This window comes from Citrus clementina, unplaced genomic scaffold (assembly GCF_000493195.1).
Source record: "Citrus clementina cultivar Clemenules unplaced genomic scaffold, Citrus_clementina_v1.0 scaffold_3, whole genome shotgun sequence".
NCBI classification, from domain to species: domain Eukaryota; kingdom Viridiplantae; phylum Streptophyta; class Magnoliopsida; order Sapindales; family Rutaceae; genus Citrus; species Citrus x clementina.
The window spans coordinates 42972282-42994077 of NW_006262339.1; the positions used below are offsets into that span (position 1 = coordinate 42972282).

General features: G+C 36.6%; 5 protein-coding genes and 1 non-coding gene across 22 annotated transcripts; all 6 read left to right on the forward strand.

Moving 5' to 3' along the window:
* Window positions 1-147: 147 nt before the first annotated feature.
* On the forward strand, window positions 148-2060 carry LOC18046336 (60S ribosomal protein L23). The gene is made up of 3 exons (XM_006443686.2): window positions 148-512; window positions 899-940; window positions 1483-2060. Exons 1-3 carry the CDS (start codon window positions 215-217, stop codon window positions 1563-1565), a joined length of 423 nt encoding a protein of 140 aa, XP_006443749.1. The 5' UTR covers window positions 148-214; the 3' UTR covers window positions 1566-2060.
* LOC112100603 lies at window positions 586-726 on the forward strand. The gene has a single exon (XR_002906971.1). It is a non-coding gene; the product is annotated as a small nucleolar RNA snoR137 (small nucleolar RNA).
* Window positions 2061-2812: 752 nt separating the features above from the next.
* Window positions 2813-5338, forward strand: LOC18046337. Its single transcript, XM_024189009.1, has 5 exons — window positions 2813-3201; window positions 3372-3488; window positions 3684-3779; window positions 3885-4338; window positions 4486-5338. Exons 1-4 carry the CDS (start codon window positions 2964-2966, stop codon window positions 4061-4063), a joined length of 630 nt encoding a protein of 209 aa, XP_024044777.1. The 5' UTR covers window positions 2813-2963; the 3' UTR covers window positions 4064-4338; window positions 4486-5338.
* A 653-nt stretch (window positions 5339-5991) lies between these two features.
* Window positions 5992-11483, forward strand: LOC18046339. 13 transcript variants are annotated; one of them, XM_024188622.1, is made up of 10 exons: window positions 5992-6262; window positions 6556-6654; window positions 6776-7251; window positions 7398-7599; window positions 8646-8714; window positions 9090-9190; window positions 9456-9521; window positions 9635-9675; window positions 10396-10505; window positions 10953-11393. In XM_024188622.1, exons 1-9 carry the CDS (start codon window positions 6095-6097, stop codon window positions 10476-10478), a joined length of 1305 nt encoding a protein of 434 aa, XP_024044390.1. In that variant the 5' UTR covers window positions 5992-6094; the 3' UTR covers window positions 10479-10505; window positions 10953-11393. The 13 variants fall into 13 exon arrangements, 12 of the variants coding, with proteins under 12 accessions (XP_024044390.1, XP_024044391.1, XP_024044388.1 ...); XM_024188620.1 differs by having other exon boundaries at window positions 5993-6262; window positions 8553-8714; window positions 11350-11483; XM_024188619.1 differs by having other exon boundaries at window positions 5993-6262; window positions 8553-8714.
* A 1802-nt stretch (window positions 11484-13285) lies between these two features.
* LOC18046340 (acid phosphatase 1) lies at window positions 13286-14500 on the forward strand. The gene is made up of 2 exons (XM_006443691.2): window positions 13286-13806; window positions 13892-14500. The coding sequence occupies exons 1-2, from the start codon at window positions 13424-13426 to the stop codon at window positions 14277-14279; spliced, it is 771 nt and encodes a 256-aa protein (XP_006443754.1). The 5' UTR covers window positions 13286-13423; the 3' UTR covers window positions 14280-14500.
* A 913-nt stretch (window positions 14501-15413) lies between these two features.
* LOC18049130 (protein PHOSPHATE STARVATION RESPONSE 1) lies at window positions 15414-21196 on the forward strand. 5 transcript variants are annotated; one of them, XM_024188050.1, is made up of 9 exons: window positions 15417-15611; window positions 17110-17184; window positions 17277-17919; window positions 17996-18206; window positions 18287-18363; window positions 18534-18573; window positions 18902-18959; window positions 19774-19843; window positions 20441-21196. In XM_024188050.1, the coding sequence occupies exons 3-9, from the start codon at window positions 17284-17286 to the stop codon at window positions 20780-20782; spliced, it is 1434 nt and encodes a 477-aa protein (XP_024043818.1). In that variant the 5' UTR covers window positions 15417-15611; window positions 17110-17184; window positions 17277-17283; the 3' UTR covers window positions 20783-21196. The 5 variants fall into 5 exon arrangements, with proteins under 5 accessions (XP_024043819.1, XP_024043818.1, XP_006443756.1 ...); XM_006443693.2 differs by having other exon boundaries at window positions 17126-17184; XM_006443696.2 differs by having other exon boundaries at window positions 17131-17184.
* Window positions 21197-21796: the final 600 nt, after the last annotated feature.

Below are 21796 nucleotides of genomic sequence, written 5' to 3' on the forward strand. Positions count from 1 at the left end.
TTAAAACAATTTAATTCAGTAATGAGTAATGACAAAACAAAACAACGTCGTTTCAAATGTTGCCAGCCTTAGTGCAGGAATACGAGAGTCCTTGTATCCAAACACCCGAAAGTTGTCTTTCAAAAACCCTAACACACAGCCGATCATACACACATATATAAGCGCGGTATTTTTTTATTTCTAAGAGAACCACAGACGAGAGGAGTGAGCAACAATGTCGAAGCGAGGAAGGGGAGGATCGGCGGGGAACAAGTTCAGGATGTCGCTGGGTTTGCCGGTGGCGGCGACGGTGAACTGCGCCGACAACACGGGGGCGAAGAATCTCTACATAATATCGGTGAAAGGAATCAAAGGGAGACTCAACCGACTTCCGTCGGCCTGCGTGGGTGACATGGTCATGGCCACTGTCAAGAAAGGAAAGCCCGATCTGAGGAAAAAGGTCATGCCAGCTGTCATCGTCCGCCAGCGCAAGCCTTGGCGCCGAAAGGACGGCGTCTTCATGTACTTTGAAGGTCCATTTCTGTTTTAACCTAAAACGATTGTTTTTTTTTTTAGTTCATTTTAATTGGTTGGTTATGATGGTTGCTTTCTTTATAATGGTGTGGCTGACTTGATAATTTGGTCATTCATAATGAGGAAGCATATATAAAAAGAAGAACTTGCCAGTCTTTAACAGCATGATGGTGATTTCTAATTACATTGTGTTACCTGTCTGCTGGTAAAATTTCACTTGCCCAACATGTACAAAGATATTAGGTTTGGGAATTAAGTATTTGGTATGTGTATTTTTTATTACCATGTGTTTGTTGTGATTCTCTCGACTTAGTTATTATTGTATGACCTGTTTTTGTTGATTTAGCTTGTGGGTTTGCTAAATTTGGGCTTCATTGATCTGCAGATAATGCTGGTGTCATCGTCAACCCTAAGGGCGAAATGAAAGGTATTACTTCCGTTCAATGTTTTGATTTATCATGACATGACACTATTGTTACTTCTTGATGAGTGCTAATTTTTTGTGTCAAATTGCTAATTGTTTTTGTTTCTTTGGTCATGACTTAAATTACTTCTTTATAAGATATTTTTTGATTTTCAACAGTTTGATTGAAACTTGAAGATTAGGTGTGTCTAAATGGTAGCCGACATGAAATGAATGTTGATTTTGCAAGGATTGTAAAATTAGCAGGGGAATATATGTTTCCTATCTGGAATGATTGCCAAAATATATTTATGTCAACAGTTACGAATCGGTTGGTTCAATTGTGATCTATGGTTGAGAACATATTCCTTGTGATGTCAACTTATTTAGTAACCTTTTATGTAACTGAATTGAGTGTATTTATATTTAATTTGCGGATTGCCTGAACAAAAATTAGTTATATCTTGGTTTTGATATTTTCTGTGTAGTTGTAGTTGTCTTGCATTGAATAAATTTTTTGTGGTTTCTAATATGATGTCTGATTTGGCATGATTGTGTGATTGTAGGATCTGCCATAACTGGACCAATTGGTAAGGAGTGTGCTGATCTGTGGCCAAGAATTGCAAGTGCTGCCAATGCTATTGTCTGAGTGGGGGTTTAAGGGATCTTTTTGGCCTTAGTTTTTTAGGTGATCGTAGGGTCTGTTAATATCATTGGGATCATTTCCTACTGATGAGTGTTGTGGTTGTTCCTCTATTGCTAGACAGGGATACAAGGAGATTTCAGATTTTCTACCTATTCTAATTGTAGAAGAATTTAATTTGTGTTTAATTTCCAAGAATTTTGTTCTTTTAAGAGAATATTGATTTTTTCTAAAGTTTTAAGTTTTTTTTTTATAATTAGGTTATTATTAGTTGGCCTTTTTTTTTGGTGAAATATCTTTCAGATTTTCTTCTGTTTTATAATTTTTTTTCCTTTTTTGGTACGAACATTTGAAGAGGATCGATAAGGTATCATGGCTGGTTGCGGATGTGTGGTGGTGTTCAAGGTCCAACCCACACTAATCCATTTTTAATTGGATTTACCATTTGGTTGGATTAATTGGACAAAAATCTAATTACATGGCATCGGATTTATGGATTTACGTGTTGAAACTTCAAATCTAATCAACCAATTAATTTGTCTCCTCTTTATTTATCTATTTTAAGCATCATGTCACTAAGGAAAAGACTTCATTATCTTAAAATCACACCCAATTTTGTATTGGCATTTTTTACTCACTATAAGTCTACAAAAGGTATGCATTAAAACTCACAAACAGCAAATTAGCTACCTTGTTTGTTTTTGTCTCATAATATTGTCTATGTGAATTAGCCACATTCTTAGTAATGATATCTTTTGCTGCAACTTTTTTCAATTGTTCTGCGAAATAGATCGAGATAGGCAGCCATTACAGTTCCTTTCTAATGTGGATTCTTCATGAATGATATTGTATTGAAGCCTTTCTTTCAAATTTATAATAAACTGTGGTGTTTGACACTGTGAGTTGGGATGTCCTGCTATCTCATTTCTGGCTGCAAACTGAAGGAATCCGCTGTAGGAAATAAGAATGCAGTGGGATCCCGCAAGATTTTTGAAAGGAAAGGAAAAAGTAAACTAAATTCGCACAAGAGACAAAAGAAGAGAACAGCATAAAGAAAAGCATTTATTTGATGGATGCTTCGTTCCTTCATTCGAAAGACGAGAAAAAGCATAAAGAAAATTGATGGATGCTTCGTTCCTTCAGGATCTTTCGACTCATTTGCAAAATATGTAGCAGTCTCAATCACATCTTCAAGCAAATGCCTTAAATAATAATTACCCATTCCCCATGCCGAACCAGCAGCTTCCATTAAACCGTGGCCAGCAGCTTCCTTAAACCGTGGCTACGGCTGCAATAATCCTTTCAGAACTGCGACTGCAGCTTCACCTTTTGCAGCAACAGGAGCATCAGTTTTCCAACTTGGTGGATAATTTGGCAGAGTGTTTACGTAAAGATGACCTTGGCATGACAGATGACTTGGGTTACACGGCACTTCACTATGCGGCTGTTGGGGGTGGCCTCAAGGCATGCCGGGCATTAGTGAGAAAAAACCCTGATCTCACTCAAACTACAAGCAACGATGGCTGGACTCCTTTGCTTGCAGCTGCTTGCTGCACTCCAAAAGACGAGGAAACTGTATGGTATCTTGCCCTTCATACAACTGATGCTCCTCGTGGCTGTCCATTTACAGGCCCTTTGGCTGGTAAACTTGCTTAATCACTAGCCGCTGGAGGTTTTCGTGCTAATTAAATAAATTTAGCTAATTAATTACTTCTTGGGTACCTTGATGTATTTCTCTCATCTATTACAATTTTCCGTTTAAGAAATGAACTTGTTTGTTTAATTATTGATCATATGCTTTTCATTCAACAGATATTCTGCTTTATCTAATAGAGAGAGGGAATCCTGGTTTAGCTACTGTTAGAGATGATTGTGGGTGTAATCTGCTCGATGCATTGGCCTCTAAGCCTTCAGATTTCGAGAGTGGAAGTATTCTTCGAGAATTGCAAAAGTCTATTTACCCTTTGTCAGTATTGTACTTTTTATTGAGTTTAATCTCTTTAATCTTCTTTCTCGAAAGATAGGATATTGTTACGCATATTTGATTTTTATATTCTGAAAACATAGCGGCAAAATCCTACAAGACAATCCAACTGTTAATTTCATTTTTGTTTGCCTCTTTAGATAACCCTGTTGAACTCAACCATATTTCACCCCTGTCAGCAAAAGTTGGCGTATTTAGTACGTCGCCAAAATTTTGGAAGATCTTTACAGATGCAGGTTTGCAAATCCTGTTTTTTCCTCACTTTTCTTCTCTTCTTCTATGGGGTACTTCTTAACAATGTGCTGAAATGGGGCTAACTTTCAACTGCCAACGCCCAACAGTAGGATGGACAGCACCTCCCATCAAGCAAATTCAGGATGAGAAATTGAAGCATAAATACGCCATGGTATTGATAAAATGTGTTGCTAGAGAACTTTCATCATTGAGCGATCCACAAATTTATGAATTTTTTCCTCAAGTCGGGCACCATAACCGTTGCAGCAGCTTGTGGAGATGTTGAAATCGTAGAGTTGTCTCTTCAGATGATTCCTAATCTTATTTGGCTTCGGAGTAATCAGCAACCTTTGCTGCAAATTGCTGTTCAACACCGGCAAGAAAAGATTTTCAATCTTACGCGCAAGATGGATGTTTATAATGGGCTCATTTTTTAGCAACTCAATAGATGCATCTAACAACAATATCTTGCATTTGGCAGCAGAGTTGACGCCTCCCGCTCGTCTCAGAGTCGTTTCTGATGCAGCTCTGCAAATGCAAAGAGAATTGCAGTGGTTTAAGGTAATATGATCTTTTTACAAGATTGCGATTGATAGTTATTGGATAAAAAATGTGAAATTAAATCTTAACGTATTCACTATTATTAATGCGCACATGTTAAAAGATCATCATTGGATCCTAGTTCATTTAACTTACTCGTTCATGTAGGAAATTGAAAAATTAGTGCACCTTCTTGTTAACAAGACTCCAAACGTGTTGGGGAAAACAGCTGGAGATGTGTTCATGGAGCAACACAAGGATTTGCTCGAGAAAAGGGAGCAATGGATGAAGGTCACAGCAAACTCCTGCATGGTTGTTGCAGCTCTCATAGCTACCATAATGTTTGCTGCAGCTTTTACTGTGTGCCTGAAGGCGACAAAGAGGATACCAGAATCAAAATTTTTATGAAAGACTAAGTCGTTCCTGGTGTTTGCAATTTCGGATGCACCAGGTCTTATATTCTCTTCTGCTTCACTGGTGACATTTTTGTCAATAATAACAGCAGGCTATGCTGTAGAAGATTTCCTGGATCAACTACCGAGGCTCTTGATGCGGGGTCTTGGATTACTCTTCTGGGCTGTGGCAACAATGATGGTAGCTTCTGCCGCAGGCTTTTCAATTGTGGTTCGTGAGGGAGGCAAATCAGTTGTAACGGTCGTTATCGTCTTGGCTTTTTCTGCCTGTTGCTGCATATGCACTTGCTCAACTTCCCTTGTGTTACAAAATGTACACAATGTGGACATCAGGAGCTCGTGGCATCTTTCAATTGTGTTACGTGTATGTCAGACTTCATTGCTTTTTGTTGTACTGTTTTGAACAAGGTAACATAACGCGGCTTAGCTATTCCTGGTAGTCTATGTGATTAAGTCGGAGTATAATGGAAATTCCATCAGTAGTTTCTCGCGTAAAATCATATGGGCTTGCATTGCATGACAATTTGAGCTTTGCTTGTCAACTGTTCAATGCTGCAATAAAAGATGGTTTGTTCTGTTGCTATATGCCTATACACTTTGTTTTTTTGACATTACAAAGAGCCCAGATAAAGTTTTTTTTTTTGTACACGTGTTTAAACAAGATTAAAAGAAAAAAATGTTAAAAGACTTTTAAAGACAAAATTTTGTAAAAAGTTTAAAAGTAATAGATGATCTCACAGTTTTTCTGTGTTGGGTAATGAGTAAAAGTGTAAAAAAATTTATAAATTCAGATTTTGAAAATATGTGGATCAATCTTTATTAAAATATTAGCCACAATATCATTTAGTTTGGTAAAATTAACACTGGAGATGAAATGTGTTCATACTCTCTCTTTATATATATCAATCAATTTTTCTTTTTAGTGTAGACACTCTCATTTTTTTTCACGCAAATATATCGTGCAGTTTAATAGAATCAAATTTTAATACTATTAAACTATACGGTTTAACAATTTGTTCGTATTAAAAAAAATAAGGGCCTATATATCATCTCATGCTTGGACTTTAGATATTAAAAAAAAAAATTGATTAGTTTCTTTTGAAAGAAAATAATAAAATTATTATGTAGAGAATAGAGATTATTAAAAATTTAAACTCAAGCTCCCAAAAGTCCAAAACGGCGCGTATCAAGTGGCAAGATTTTGAATGCGGGAAAAGGCAAGCCCAATCAAAACGGCAGCGGACAGATAAATCGAAAAGACTTGTTTGGCAACTCGTTCCCAACGACAAACAATTATCTTGTGTAAGCTTTACCCTAAACATTCTCAGAGCTCAATTCCTTTCGGCTTGCACTCAAAGGTGAAAATGGGTTGGAACTACCCAGAAATATCTTTAGAAGAAATGATGAAACTGATAAAAGGTTTTGTAGATATATTGATTCTGGCATCTGGGTGTCAATCCTCCGGCCTTCCCGCTCATTGGGATGCTCAAAACATCAAGAAAGCTCTTCAGTGGGGCATTTTCTTTGAGAATGTCAGTATCTTCTCTCTCTTCACTTTATATATTTTTGACTTTTGTTCTTGATTTTTTCGCTTGCACTCGTTTCTTATTCTTGCATGCCTATAATTTCTTATTCACGTCACAATTTCTGTCTTGGATCATCAGTCCATGAGTCTTAGATTATTTAGATGCCTTAAACTTGTTTGTCATAATGTGCTTAGATTGTTAATTCTTCTGATTTTAAGTTTTACTACAATGGATTTGCATTAATTATTTCATTATTTCTTCGGTTATCATTATTGATTTCTTCGAGTGATGATGTTTAGGTGGTTAGTCACTTGTGCAGTTCCGAGGTTTATCTTGACTCCCTGAAGGAACTTGATACTAGTGTAACTGAAATAACATCCAATCGTTCTTTCCCTCAGGTTGTGGACCATATTTAATCTCTTATTACTTCAATCTTATTTGCTACTCTAGATATTTGAATTTGGAATCAATATAGTACGAGTTCTATCTCATCATACTTTTGTGATTTTTCATGATCAGGGTCTTTCACATCTATCAACTGCTGTTCTTAGTAAAGGCAGGGCTTTTGTATGCGAACATTTCATTTGTACTTTACCTTTGAGCGATGCACATCTTGAGGCTTTCTTAAGGGCAGCAATTGAGATGGATCTTAATGAGCTTATGGAAAAAGAGCATGATTGCCTCAATATATATCTCAGCAAGTTGACACTTCTGGATTCTACAGTTAACTTGGTTCATGAACCGATGAGAGACTCAACTATGCCATCTTCAGAAATTGCTCCAACTATGGAGATTGATATGTCGACTGCTGAGGATTTTGCACATTTGGCTGTGCAAGGGTTCCTCAAGAGGCAGTCTGCAGTGTCATGCATATCAACAGTTAAGTCAGGGTTAAATATCCTCTCTAGTGCTATCAAACGAGATAGTTGGACTAGTTCTGATAATAGCTTGGTTGAAGTGCATTTGCGGCAAGACAGATCTTTGGCACTGACAGGGTATATAGCTTGACCTAAGAGAATAGAAGAATATGATTTTTATTGATGTTTCATAACTATGACTTGTTGGATTGACCTAAGAGACGATAATAGTTATCTTGCAAAATTCAACTACAAGGTCTGCATTAAACATGCTTTGGTCGCAGGAATGTTGGCACCTTGGTTGATTTTGTCACCTGGAGCTGCTGGAAATCAAAGAATCTCTTGTATTTTCTCGATATGAGAACTATTAGACTGGTATCTGGTGCGAGTATGATATTTTCTGCACCTAAGTTTCAGTGGGTACAAGTATTGGAAAGGCTTCATATTTCGGCAGAAGGCAGTGATGATAAGTTGAGTGAAATCATTGTAAGTCATTGGAAATATTCCATCAATCTCTTAAAGACTTGATTACATCTAGTGCCTGTTTAAATTTTCTGGATGCTTGGTTATATGGGTTATGCATGTTGTGCAACCAGGTGTTTGTATGTTTACAAGAACAGATATGTCCACACTCCTACATACACACATTACATAGTTCTTGTGTTACAAAGGATTGCAGGAGGTTTCATTTTTGCAACAAATTATTGGGATAAGAATCTTTTAATTTGGAGATGTTGCACAATCTGCACTGCTGTTCAGTAACTTGCATACAAATTGGCCATTGATGTTCTTTTCCCCAATGTTTCTATAGATGCTTAAATTCTACTTTGAATGTAAAATTATACTTAAAATTTGCGGACTTAAGTTGTTTCAGAAGCAATCATGTCAGTCAATCCAAACAGCATGGTACCTGTGGTAGTTTTTGAGGCATGGTGATTACACATCTCAGGGTTATGAAATGACTTGCAAGGATTCAGTATCCTAAATACTGTCATTTTATGTTTGTTAGGGGTCCAAAATAGTCATTTACAATTAGAAACTATAGTCTTGTGGGTTTTCGGTTGAGATATATATTGTCCTTCCAACTCAAACTATTTGATGATATGTTATGATATTGCATTAGATTTTCAATCCCCTTATTGGTTTAGAAAGTGAAACAACATGGATTTATTGGTTAATAGGTTGGGATTTGTAAAGTAGCTTTTATGAAATCTGATGTAGAACTGCTTAGATCCAGTTAGTGGTACAACCTTTTCAAGTTAATTGGCACAAATGGCCCCATACCCTGTAAATAGGTGGTTGGGGGAATATCTCATTTCTGGGAGCAGATCATAGGTTTTGCTTCTGATATCTAATATATGTGGTAATTTAAATTATCAACGAGTAAACTTTTGATTATTTAAATTTTGTACATAATTTTATGTTTTTTCTTGAGACAGGAGCTCCTGCTACTTGGATGCATTGCAAGCAGATGGAGTTGCCTAATTGAACATTTCACGTCCATTTCTTATAATCCCCTTTCCATCTCACAGCAATACCAGAAATTGTGGGAGAGAGGATTGCAAAATTTCTATGCTAAGGAGGAGATGATGAGTTCAAAGGTACCTTTACTGTCTTTAAAGACTTAAAGATATTATAGGAATTTCAGAGTTCTGAAATATTTTTTTGCTACTTAAGAAACATAAATGATTATCAGAAAAGATTTTGTGGACAATAGAGCTAAGGTCAAAGATTTTGTTCTGGGTAGATTAAGCGGAGGTTCTTTTCTCCTTTTCTGCCAAATCAAGTTCATATCTGAGACAGACTGAGAAGTTTTTTTTTTTTCCCGTTGATTTTAATTTTATGATGTGCTTCTCTATTTATATGCAGTCAAATCAGTTACTTCCAGCTTTTAGCTCCACATATCCTTCTCTGCTTGTATGTGCTATCTTTGTTTATATAATTTTCTTACGATCATTTCTGCTGTTTTAGAGTAGGAAAGTTGCATTCTTGAGTATCTGGCTGGAATTTTAAGTGGTCGGCTTCATCAGCTATGGAAGCTATCTCCTGCGCTTGTGGCAGTTGCTATTCCATCGTGGTAGTGTTATGATTCTTCTATGCTTCCAGATCTGCCATAGACTTCAAATTAGTTCATCGTATTCACATGGGACGGAAATGAGTCCCTTATGTTATAGTGAATTTATTTCTGCACCTCACTGAAATAAATGTGCAAAAAGGAAAAAAAAAAGAAAAAAAAATCCCCAATCTGTTATAGTGAATTTCTTTCCGAAACAGTCCTACCTTCTCCTGAAACATTCTTAATCTATTTTTCATGTTTGTTAACTGGTGAATTGATATCGCAGGTCAATGTTGTATAGATTATATTTCAATGAAATAGAGGCTCAATTTAAGGGAGAATCTTTAACAAGGTTTTCAATTTTTAACTGTCCTTGCTTCATAATTGTCATACGAATCAAAATCATTATTTTTCCTGGGAAATATTTCTATTTCAGTTAACAGTTAACGTTTTTCTTGTTTGCAGATGCTGCAGTTGTTTTCGAGATGGGAAGGAGCATAAAAGTTGTGAGTATCATCTTCAACCCCTTTCCCTCATTTCTCTGCACCTACACATATGCGGATCCTTATATATTGTATGCTGATTATATAGTTATTGAAGAATATGTCTGTCATTAGGTTTATATGGAGAGAAGACTTTGAGACTGATGAGAACTCTTAAAATGTGAAGAACAGTTTCCCTGGTGCTGAAATGGAACTTTCACTATAATCTCTGTTGTGAAAATAAGAGACATCTCTTTTTTATTTGAATGATGAGCAAGTTGAAATTGGCTACTGCATGCTTTCTGTGAATTTTCTGATTAATAGGGGTAGTTTGCATGCAAATTCTTAAAACGTGATAGATTGGTACTAATACAAAATGATAGTCATATTATGTGAACTTAATGTTTTCTAGCAAATGATGTGAAGAACATTGGAAATTTCTAGTAGTATGTTCGTATAAAGATCAGTTAGCATCGGCTGATTGATATTCAAACAAGCTTGGCATACATGGTCAGGCACCAAAGCAGATCATATGGAAATAAGTATTTTATTTAGTCCTTTGTACTGTTATTCTGCCTTTTGCATGTATTATTGGAAATGCTATACCTGTGCTAAAAATTGTGTGAATTTTTCTGATGTGTTCATTTACTATATTCATATATGCCCTCTTAAAAAAAAAAATAATAGTTATGAATGGACATTCTGTTAAAAGCTAACAAGAAATCAACTTGTGATGATTCTTAGGTGAAATTGCCGAGAGAGTTTGGTGCCTGTACATATTTCATATTTGTGGCTCTCACATAATGTTCGGTGGTACTAATGCTTAACTTTGAGCATTAACTCTCTATTCCTCAGTAAGAGCTCACTCTTTCTTCTTGCATTACAAAAATGACTCTTTATCTTTACCGTGAATCTTCAGTCTAAGCAAATTGTTCATTGTAATTGTTTTTCTAAGTAGCTGTTTTGTTAATTGTTTATAGGTTCTCATTCTATGATCAACATGACGTAAACTATTATCATTCTGGCTTCACTTGTTTTATATATCATGTGACAAATTAGTGGCATAGGTTTTATCGGTTAACAGTTATTTTCATCAATATCACGTTATCTGCCCCACAATTTTTCTTTTTTTTACCCTTTTTAATATCTCTGTGGGCCTTTTGCTAGATTTATTGATGAAACTTTGGAAGAAAGCAAATGGATAAATGTCATTGATCATGCCAGTCACTCATTTGCACATGGACGGTGTGAACTTTTACTCTATAAAACCTTATCCTGCCCTTCCTACTTTTTCTTCACAGTCACTTGCTGGGCAAGTTCAACTCACAAGAGCGAAACAGAGGCAAAATCACAAACGATAAGCACCAGCAAGTAGCAACTTTTCCTAGACAAGCCAATACAAAAAGTGCTTTGTCATCAGTGACATTACATCACTATCATCAAATCTTTAATTATATTATTCCCAGTTGTGACCATATGACCAGTGACTAGACGACTGGTGAAAAATTAAAGTTGAATGTACCTTGTGTTTTACATCTTGCAAAGTGGGATCTAAAATCATTGATAATGACACATGGTAGTGGGCATTGATACTTTAAAAGCATGGCCTTCACTCTTCATGTTTTGTCTTAAAATTATATTTCTCATAATTTATTTTCTGCTTCTATCCTTAAACCACTTCTTGAATGCTCCATACAGTTCGTGCTGAGCAAGGAGCTAAACATGAAAACTTTCAAAATAATGAACGCGAAGAGGCTCCAGTTCCTAGAATGGTGGAAGACAATGGCAAGCACTAGATCAGCAGTCACCCTAGGCAATGTTCAAAGAAGAGTGCCGACTGTTTGTTGCTGTAAGTGTAAATCACATGTCTTGAGGCAGTTGCTCTGGAAATTCAAGTCGATGAGGAAACAAGCTTTGGGATGGAAAGGGATCAACACACAGTTCAGCTATGATATCCACAGCTATTCTCTGAACTTCGATGATGGTTTTTCCCGACATTGAACAATGAATCATTCAATTGTTCTCTGTTACTTCGGAGGGCTTTTTGAGGCATGTCCATAGACAATTTTTCTTTTTCCTCTTATTTTTCTTGTCATGAAACTTGATTCGGCATTGGCTGAAGGCAATATTTATAACAGGCTATTACAAACCTCCAAAAGTATTTGTAAATACTTGAAGGTCTATATATCCATAATAACAACTTGTTCACCAAAAGGTCTGGTTTGAGTGGTTTCTACTTGGGAGCTAGCTCAATTTTTTTTTCACTTACATCGTTAATGTTACTATTCACTAGCCACTTGAATATTTGTTGCCTCAAACAAAATTTATGTGGCATCTCAGTTCTCAGATTGTGCACCATGTGAGTGAATGCCTTTATCCATAATTGAAGTATTTTTCAATTTTGGAGCTTTGATTTTTGTTATTATTTTTCACGGTTTAGTGGCATCTACTTTTTCGAAGTATGAAGCAATGGTAAGTTTTATTTTATAAGAATGGCATCTACTTTTTCCGGAATATTTAATAATACGATAAGGTTAAATGGTAATTTTGATTTCGAACGCGAATTGGATACGATTATTGGTCGGCTGATTTAATTACGATAAGATTATTAACATTTTATTTTAACTCGAATACAATTGTGTCATTTTATGTGAATCTAAATCCAGTAATTATTCTTTGTAAAAAAAAAAAAAGGGGGTAATTTCGCATCGTTCGTTGTTTCTTGCTGTTTACCCAAAGTTGTCATCCGTTGTAACCTCTCAATTGAAAAAAATATTATTGAGTTTTTTTTTTCCTTAAAAAATTAAACCCTTCAACTAACAAAGTAATAAAAGTATTTATATATAGCTCTTATGAAAAAAAAAAATTATATATATATCAGCTAAGATGATTAATAGTTGGCACCCTTGGGTGCCCCCCATCTATTGCTTTATTCTTTTTGTTGACAGAAAAACATACATCATTCAATTCATTGACAATTGCGTCCACTAACAATTTGGAATCATAGCAATTTTAAACTTTGCCATCTATAGTTTCTCAAAAGCGAAAAAGAAAAATTATCAACAAATCCTTTTAAGAATCGAAAACCACAGTCACACACTATCCACTGTTACTTTTGATTGTTGAAATATAAAAAAATATTGCAGTCTTAAATCTGAAAATTAAACAAAGTTAAAGGGGAATTTTTACCCGCGGTTGGGTAATTTTAATTCCTTTATTTTCCTCGCAAATTTTTTTGGTGCCATTAATTTGTATCAATGAAAACAGGATAAGAACATGGGATACAATAGATTATATGGATGAAATACTTGAGAAAAAGAATTAATTTCACCACCTAAATTAACAAAGATTGATGATCTCTTTCTGAAAGTGGGGTGGTGGCCTTCCTGAGAAAGTTCAGTGATCAAGCCGTGTTTGATGGCAAGAATGGCGGTGATAGCTAGAAAATTCAATGATTGAAATCCATCATTATGAACAAGAAACAGTATTAAAATAAAAGACCTGGTGGTAACATGCCACATGAAATTAAAATTGCATAAGACATAAGCACATTGGGAGAGACAACATGAGTTGTGAAGCACACAATTTGAAAATTTGTCTTCATACATTAACAAAGTAATAATAATTTCATCCTCATCCCATGTGACTTTCAATCACCAACACCAAAATCACATACCTGCCCCACGGCCCATTCTAGCAGCTACCCCCTTATTTGTTCCTCTCAATTCATCATTCTCTCATCTTTTGTGATTTCTGTTTGCCATTGCATCAAATGGCAAGAAACTCGGTGTTGATTCTAGCATTCACAAGCCTCTGCATTGCCTCAGCGCTGGCAGATTGGAACATTTTGACCCAAAGAATAAGGAGACACGCTGTGAAAGATAGCTTGAAGACCTATTGTGAGAGTTGGAGGATCAATGTGGAGCTCAACAACATAAGGGAGTTTGAAGTCGTGCCTCAAGAATGCATTGATCACATCAAGAAGTACATGACATCCTCCCAGTACAAGGCTGATTCCCAAAGGGCCGCCGAAGAAGTTAAGCTTTACTTGAGCGGTTGTTGCAGCTTGGCCGGCGACGGCAAAGATGCTTGGATTTTTGATGTTGATGACACTCTTCTATCCACCATTCCTTATTTCAAGAAACACGGTTTCGGGTAAGTTCGATTTTTGAACGAAATGAACGCCTAGAATATGTTGTAACAACATATGGTTTACGATGTGCAATTTTAACTGCAACAGGGGAGAAAGGCTGAACGCATCATCATGGGAAGCATGGATGAAAGAAAGCAAGGCGCCGGCTCTGGAGCACACGCTTAATCTCTTCCATGAGATAAAAAACAGAGGGGTCAAGATTTTCCTTGTGTCTTCAAGAAGGGAATCTCTAAGATCATACACTGTCGATAACCTAATCCATGTCGGATACCATGGATGGGCTAGTCTTGAACTGAGGGGTCTTGAAGATGAGTACAAGAAAGTGCAGCAGTACAAGGCGCAGGTAAGGAAAAGACTGGTTAAAGAAGGGTATCGCATTTGGGGAGTTGTTGGAGATCAGTGGAGCAGTTTTGAAGGACTCCCCAAGCCAAAAAGAACATTCAAGCTCCCAAATTCCATGTACTATTTGTCCTAAAATTTGAGCAAATCTATTTTGGTCTGTCCTGGAAAGTCGTGACTTGCTTTTTGTTTGTGTTAATGTGCTTCCTGGTTACCTGTTGAAAGATCTCAAGTCTAATGTTTGTTTTATCAACTATGCAAGTGGAAAGCAGAACCACCTTGTCCCAAGTTCCCCACTTATTATTGTGAATCAATTTTTTCTGGAAAAAAACTTAAGGTAAAGATTCCAGATTTGGGCATCCATATAAAGTGAATATGCTTTTGTAACTTTTAAGCAATATAGAGTTTATAATTATTCCTCTGAGATGAAATTACAAGTGATTTTGATGCTCATCCGTCCTCCCCTGGTTTGGCTAGAAAATGAGAGCAGCTTGCTGCATTCTAGTGGAGTTTAACATAATTTTCACGATGATTCCAAGATTATCACAGCAAATTCAAAGAAAACATGACAAACAGAAAGTGGGCTTTGTTTTTTTGTTTTTTTTTGGGTGTGGGTTAATGCCAACTGCCACGGCCGTGACAAATATAGAAGAAGTGTGTAGATCTTAGAAACATGTCCCGTGTGAACCCTGTCGGCCGCAGCATCATGTGCAGGCTTACTTAGCATCTCTGCCTGATCTTAATGATCAAATTCTGTGCCCATGGTGACCCAAACAATCATATAACATGTCATGTACAAGACACCAACCAATAAATATAAGGGCATTGATGATACTAAGACAGTGAGACATAATAAATCGCAAATCCAGGTTTCAAGACAGGCTTAATAGAAAAAAACAAGGAATGCAATTACGATTTGTACCATCAATCAATTGGTTCATGACAAGTTCCCAACTTAAATTCTCTTGTTTCATTTTTATTTAACATATACACACACAGAGAGAAGAAATGTGAAATACTGAAATTGGGAAAAAAAAGTAAAGAAAAAAGAAAATGGCCTTTGCCCCGTTGGCTTTTGAGCAACTGGAAGACCAGCGTATCTCATAATCATAAGAGGTGAAAAAAATAACTAGCCCACGTGCACGCACATCAAATATTTCATCACTAACCATTCACAAATTCCCGAAGTGGGCCCAACATTTCCTGACAACGTCCAGTGTTTCCTAGCGCTTAACTCACACGCCCCTCGTATCGCGAGTGGACCCAAACCCAATCTTTGTACCTTTAACAACGCAGCGGCCCAAATAGCCAAAGAGAAAGAGAAACAGAAGAATGGGAGAAGAGCAAAGCGCACTTGGTCACCGTTCACTTATAATTTGTCGCCACCGCCGGTGACCGAATTCTATATCACCCTCCGGCGTCGTTTTGATTCGATTTCGGATTCCCGACGTATCTCTTAGCCTTTGAGGTAAGAACTCGGTACGCCCATTAGATAATTTTGTGTAAGAAATTTATGAGGTAAAATGTGGATTATTATTATTATTATTTTTTGGATACCCTGTTGAATTCTTTCTGTGATCCCTATTGGGTTCTTATTAATTCTGCTATCTATAAATTTTGTCGTATTGAATTTATGCTCTTTGCGTGCTGCGGCGTTTGGAAATTGTTTTTGCGTGGGGAGTTACTTGGATATTTTGTTTTGAATTCCTCCTTTTAGATTAATGGGTGCCGGTGGAAATTTAAATTTTGGAGCTTAATTTAGCTTACTTTTGTGATTCCTCATTTTGTGTATTGTTCAGGTTTGATAATTGTTGAAGTATGCAGAACTGACGGGAAAGTAAAAACTGTTTTAGTGGACTCTGTACCTAGTTGTGTTATGATTTAGCTTAGATATTACTTCTCTGACTGGCAGTGGCATTGATTTTGTTCATGATTGCAAAGCTTTGGTCTCCTCTGTTTGATGAGAATCCTGATTTCAGGGTGCCACGTGGTGTTTGAGAAGGCTATATTCTTGAAATGCCATTTAAATAATCATGTTTCCGATGTGTGGTCTTTATGATTTACAGTGACAGGAGGTGTTTGAGAATATTAGTATGTTCTTGAAATGCTATTTATATAATCATGTTTATGACGTACAGTGCCACTATGATTTTATTGTTCCACGTGGTCTTTGGGAGTGCCATGTTCTTGAAATTCCATATAAATAATCTTGTTACCGATTAAGCACAATGATATTACATTTACTAGCTAAAGAACAAAAGTTGGGAATTATTCTGATATGAGGCCTCATTCAATGTTGCGGAGACATTTTGTCTTCTTTCGCTTCTCACTGATGGTAAAAACTTGGAGCCAAGTAGAAATTTCGAGAAAACATGCTGCACATACAGGTATAGCTTATTAAGGTAAGTGGGATGTTGGCCGCTACATAGATAATTGTTGGTATACATATAATCCTTGTGGCAGTATAGCATTTGCAGTTCTTTCCAAGGACTAGCTGGTTTTTATTTTGAAAAAAGGGAAAAGAAATGGAGGAAGAAAAGAATAGACTTGGGAATCCTTTACAGATTGGAACTATGAAGAACGCTGCCCTGTGTATTTGCACGTTTGCCAGAACATATCTTTGCATTGGAAACGAACTTTATAATTATTGTGTGTTCGAAAAACAGGAGTTTAGGAACTGATTTCTAATTTGTGATGTCTGCCATTTTTATATGTTTTTTCATGTCTTGGAAACAGTATAAGCTTTTGGATTGGGTTGTGAATTGGCATCTCCTCTAGTGTATTATTATCGTTCTGAATTGACCTTGGACTTCAATATGTGCATCAGTGCATGTATGATCTCCCGAGTTGTTGTTGACTTTTTATCCACAAAAATGTTTTTCTATGGTGCTTTTCATTGTGGTAGCTTTTATTTGCATTTAGGATTGGTATTTTTAGTTTATTTATTTTATGCTAACATACACCAGTTAATGATATGTGAAGGATAGTTTGTGCTACATTGGAAGCCAGAGAGAAGGATAGTTTCAGGAGGCTTTTACTTAGTATGTATTGCCATATTGCCATGATATGTGAAGCGCACAAATTAAGATACTGTTTGACTGAATAATTAATACTCTCTAATTTGAAATCAAAGGACAATAATGGAGGCACGTCCTTTATCCATTCAGAGATCAAGTGCCAGACAGCTCAATAACTTGGGGGTTTCTGGACCTATGTCTTCATCGTTACCAGTCCTTCCAACCCCTCTGGAAGATACGTTTTCCAAGTTGCCAAATTCTCAACAGGTTTATATGGAACAAGAACTCAGGACAAGGCCTCTGGCTCCTGCCCCTCATATACCTGCAAACAGTGGAGTAGTTGGTCACATATTCTCATCATCCTCTGGATTGTCAAGCGATCTTCAGTATTCATCTGCATCACCCCATGAGAAGCTTCCAAGGACCACCTCTTTCATTTCACAATCATCAACTCCAATTCCTCAGACTTCTCATTCGGGTTTACCTCAATCTTCAACATCAAGTCATTACACCAAAGAGAGCAGTTCTTCCTGGTGTCCAGAGTCACTGCCAGGTTATGTTGATTTTGCAGCAAACACCCCTGTGCAAAATAGTCAAATGGAAGGTAGTAGTTGCAGTGGTGCCATTGTTTCGGAGGAATTCAGTAAACGAAATGATTGGCATGAATGGGCAGACCAGCTAATTACCGATGATGATCCTTTGGGTTCTAGTTGGAATGAGATTCTTGCTGACACCAGTATGACTGAAATGGAACCAAAGGTGTGAGCTCTATCATTACATGTGATGATTAACATACCTTGCAAAATAATTACAATTTCTCATTTTGCTGCATCAGATGTCATACCAGGTTCCAAAAACACCTACAAGTATGCCGGCACATCGGACCCAAGTTCATCAGCAGCTTCCGGCTTCATCTACAGAAATTCGCACTGTTGTGACCCCCTCTGCCTCAGCAAATAATGCCCCAGCCAAGCCACGAATGCGTTGGACGCCAGAACTTCATGAGGCCTTTGTGGAGGCTGTAAACCAACTTGGTGGTAGTGAAAGTGTGTCTCTCACCTGGCCCCTCTCTCTCGAATTAAATCATAAGGCCTATCCTTCAATTGATTTGTCTTTCAACTTACAGGAGCTACTCCTAAGGGTGTGCTGAAACTCATGAAAGTTGAAGGCTTGACTATTTACCATGTGAAAAGCCACTTGCAGGTATGAACACTTCTTTTCTGGAGATTACTTTTCTGTAACAATTATTGGGTGCGCATATCTCCACATCTGTCTGTTTGGTGCATGGAAGCATGTGCATGTCATGTGTTTGTGCGCACACATCTATGTCTGGGTTACTCATTTGATAGGATATATTGTTTCTTGAACTGCAGAAGTATAGGACAGCTAGGTACAGGCCAGATTCATCAGAAGGTATGTAACAAAGACCTCCAAGTTCAACATTTCTTCTGCCCATTTTCTTTAATTTCATTTGGGTTCCAGCATTTGTTTCTATTTTAATCAGCTTCTTTACTCTCTATACTGATATATTGGTCGTTGGAGCAGGAAAAAGTTTGATTTCTCATTTCGATCCCAATACTCTTTTTTAGTGGAAAAATTGAGTCTTCGAAATTGGATATTTGTCCTTGGATATGTGATGTGTTTTCACTGAAATTTTTAATGATGTGAAGTATATGATACATGTAAGCAAAAGGTATATGTAAAATTTGTTACAGTAGTGCTGCCTTTTCTGTTGTTGCAGGGTCCTCCGAGAAAAGATTGACTCCTCTTGAAGAAATATCTTCTCTCGATTTGAAAACGTAAGTCATTTACTTACTACTTTACAGAAGGTCTTTGATCATCTTTTCATATTCTGATTAGTTGTAGCCTTTGTTTTATTACATCATTTGACTTGTTTGGGGCATTTGTTTCAACATTTAATTATACACCAAGGGTTATCCACAAACTGGAAATGGCTTACCACAGCCTTCAAGTGGGTGGATATTTTATGTGGTCTTCGGGTTTCTAAAGCTCTTAAGGATCCAGAAAATGGGTATTCATAAGCTATATGAAATATGGTGAACCATAAGCGATAAGGATATGTATCAGTTTTTCGAGCGGTTTATGAGTTGATTTGGTGGGGAAGTTGTAGACATGTTTATGCTTGCCAGCTTTTCTTCCCCTGAGATTATTTGGCTTGTAAAGTGAGCTTACAGAAGACACCTGCATGATATTAAAAATTATTCTTCAAGAGTTGTAGAAATACAATTTCATTGCCCCCTGATGTTCCTTTGTGTGTGTTTGTGTTAGTAGTTATGACATGACCTTTTCCCACTTGTTAGTAGAAGTGATAAGGCAAGTCAATCTGATATCCACTGTTGGTTAAGAATAGAGCCTGAAAAACTATTTAAAGTATCTGATTTAAAAATTGTGCCCAAGTGAAAATAGAGAACTGCAAAAAAAAGAAAAAGAAAAGGAATTTGGTTTTGTAGATTCCGATTAGGTTTACCTGGTCTACATTTCCAATGGTTCAAGCTTTACATCAAGGTTTTTTGGTTTTTGGTTTTGTTTTCCTTGTTATTTGTATCATGTTGGTTCCTTGTATTTGTAATTATATTGTGGTTTGGATAACAGGGGTATTGAGATCACTGAAGCACTTCGACTACAAATGGAAGTTCAAAAGCGGCTGCACGAACAGCTTGAGGTATAAATCCATTCTTCAGTAAAGAACCATATTTTAGTTTGATTTGTGGTTTTGGGGTTGAAATTAAATTGAAAAAGGTAGCACTCTGTATCATATATAATAGTCGAATTTCATATATTTCTATCATGTTAGTCTTCAAAGCTTGAACTCAGTTCATTCATAAATTAGTGGAGCCAAGCTCTAGTTCCATGAATGCCATTTGTTTGCACCTGTATATATATGGTGGAAATAGGATTGATGAGTGAAGCACTTTATAAATTTCCATGAGACTTCCATTAAGAAATTGGAAACTGCAAGATGGTCTTCCTTAGATTAGACTGAACTTTACCTCAACTGTCATCCAGCCTTGCTCTCTTATTGTGACATTTCTGGGTATTAATTTTATTCTTTCTCAGACTATAGTTCTGTAATGTGAAGAGATTAGTTTTTTCTTATTTTGTTGAAACTACTGTTTCTCAACCCCCCCCCCCCCACAACAAAAAGGTTATACCTATCTCAGCATTCTGGCTGGATCCTTCAGGTTTTTGTGCAGATACTTTTTAAAGCTGTATGCATACTATGTCATACATTATATATATATATTTCTCTGCACCACAGATACAAAGAAATTTGCAGTTGCGAATAGAAGAGCAAGGGAAGTACCTGCAAATGATGTTTGAGAAGCAAAAGTCTGGCATTGACATGCTGAAGGGATCTTCATCAAACCAGGAGAATTCCTCTACTTCCCTAGCAAAAAGTGAATTAGAAGGTACACAGGTGGACCATGACAAGAAAGGATCTGACACAGCTAATGCCAACTCTACAAATGAGGAAAGTTCACAGCCAAAGGAGCTGGATGGGAAACAAAAGGCACCAGAAACAGAAGCTCCGGAGAATGCTGAGCTAAATGTTAGCGAGTTAAGTTCTCAACCTTCAAAGCGTCCAAGAACTGAGGAATAAATCATAGTAGCATCAAGCGACAAAGCATTAGGCAATGCTCATTTGAAGCAAAATTTTTACAGTAAGATGGAGTTAGCTAACTTATCTGATGCAGAGAGTTTTTTTGAAGTATGAAGTGCTCTCCTTTTTTCCGCCATGCTTATGTTGGCAAAATTTGCTTATGAACTCTTCAGTTTAGTTGATAAAACAAAGTGGATTGTTATAGCAGTCTTCGACCTCCTAATTGTGCTCTGTTTTGAGTGAGGATAAAAAGCTTGGGTAACAACAATGGGTCATAAAAATGCATGGAGAAATATGCAACTCCAATGCATTGATAAATCTTCAAGTGCTCTGTCATTGTAACTATCGTTCTCTGTAAATATATTTTAAATCTCTCCGATCTAATCGTAAAATTTCCCCTCATTTTTGTCGATACATTAATTGTTGGTCCTATCTGTAACACCAGGGAGTGCTTTGCAGTGGAACATGTAACCGCGACACCAAAGGTTCTTGTGATTTTGGTGCTTGACCAAATTGATGGGATATTCTATTCACTTATAGAGAGGTGCTCAATATCTGCAATGGGAATAAAGGAATATGACCTATACACCTACCCGCATGACCAACTTTAAGAAATAAGAAATGTTAGAAAACGAGCAAAGTATATATAATTCAGTAAATAAAACATGGAAAAATTAGTTTAAGTTATGCTTTTGTTGTTGGTAGATTGTCGTTTGATGATGTTAATCTTCCTATTTCCATTAGTTATTTTGTCAATTTATAGATAGCAACATTAATCTGGTTATAATCTAGAAACAATTAAGCAGAATCAAGATATTTTCATTTTCGAAAAACGGTTTCTTACTTAAGTTAAAAGGCTCCATGTTTTTATATTAAGAAGTGATGTTAACTAGCTTATTAACTTAAGGGCACTTATGTGTATGTGTGTGTGTATTTTAAAATTAAAAAAAATTAAAAAAAAAGGCTTGATGGAACGTGGTAGAGGTGGGGTTACGTAGCACATGCAGATGCAAG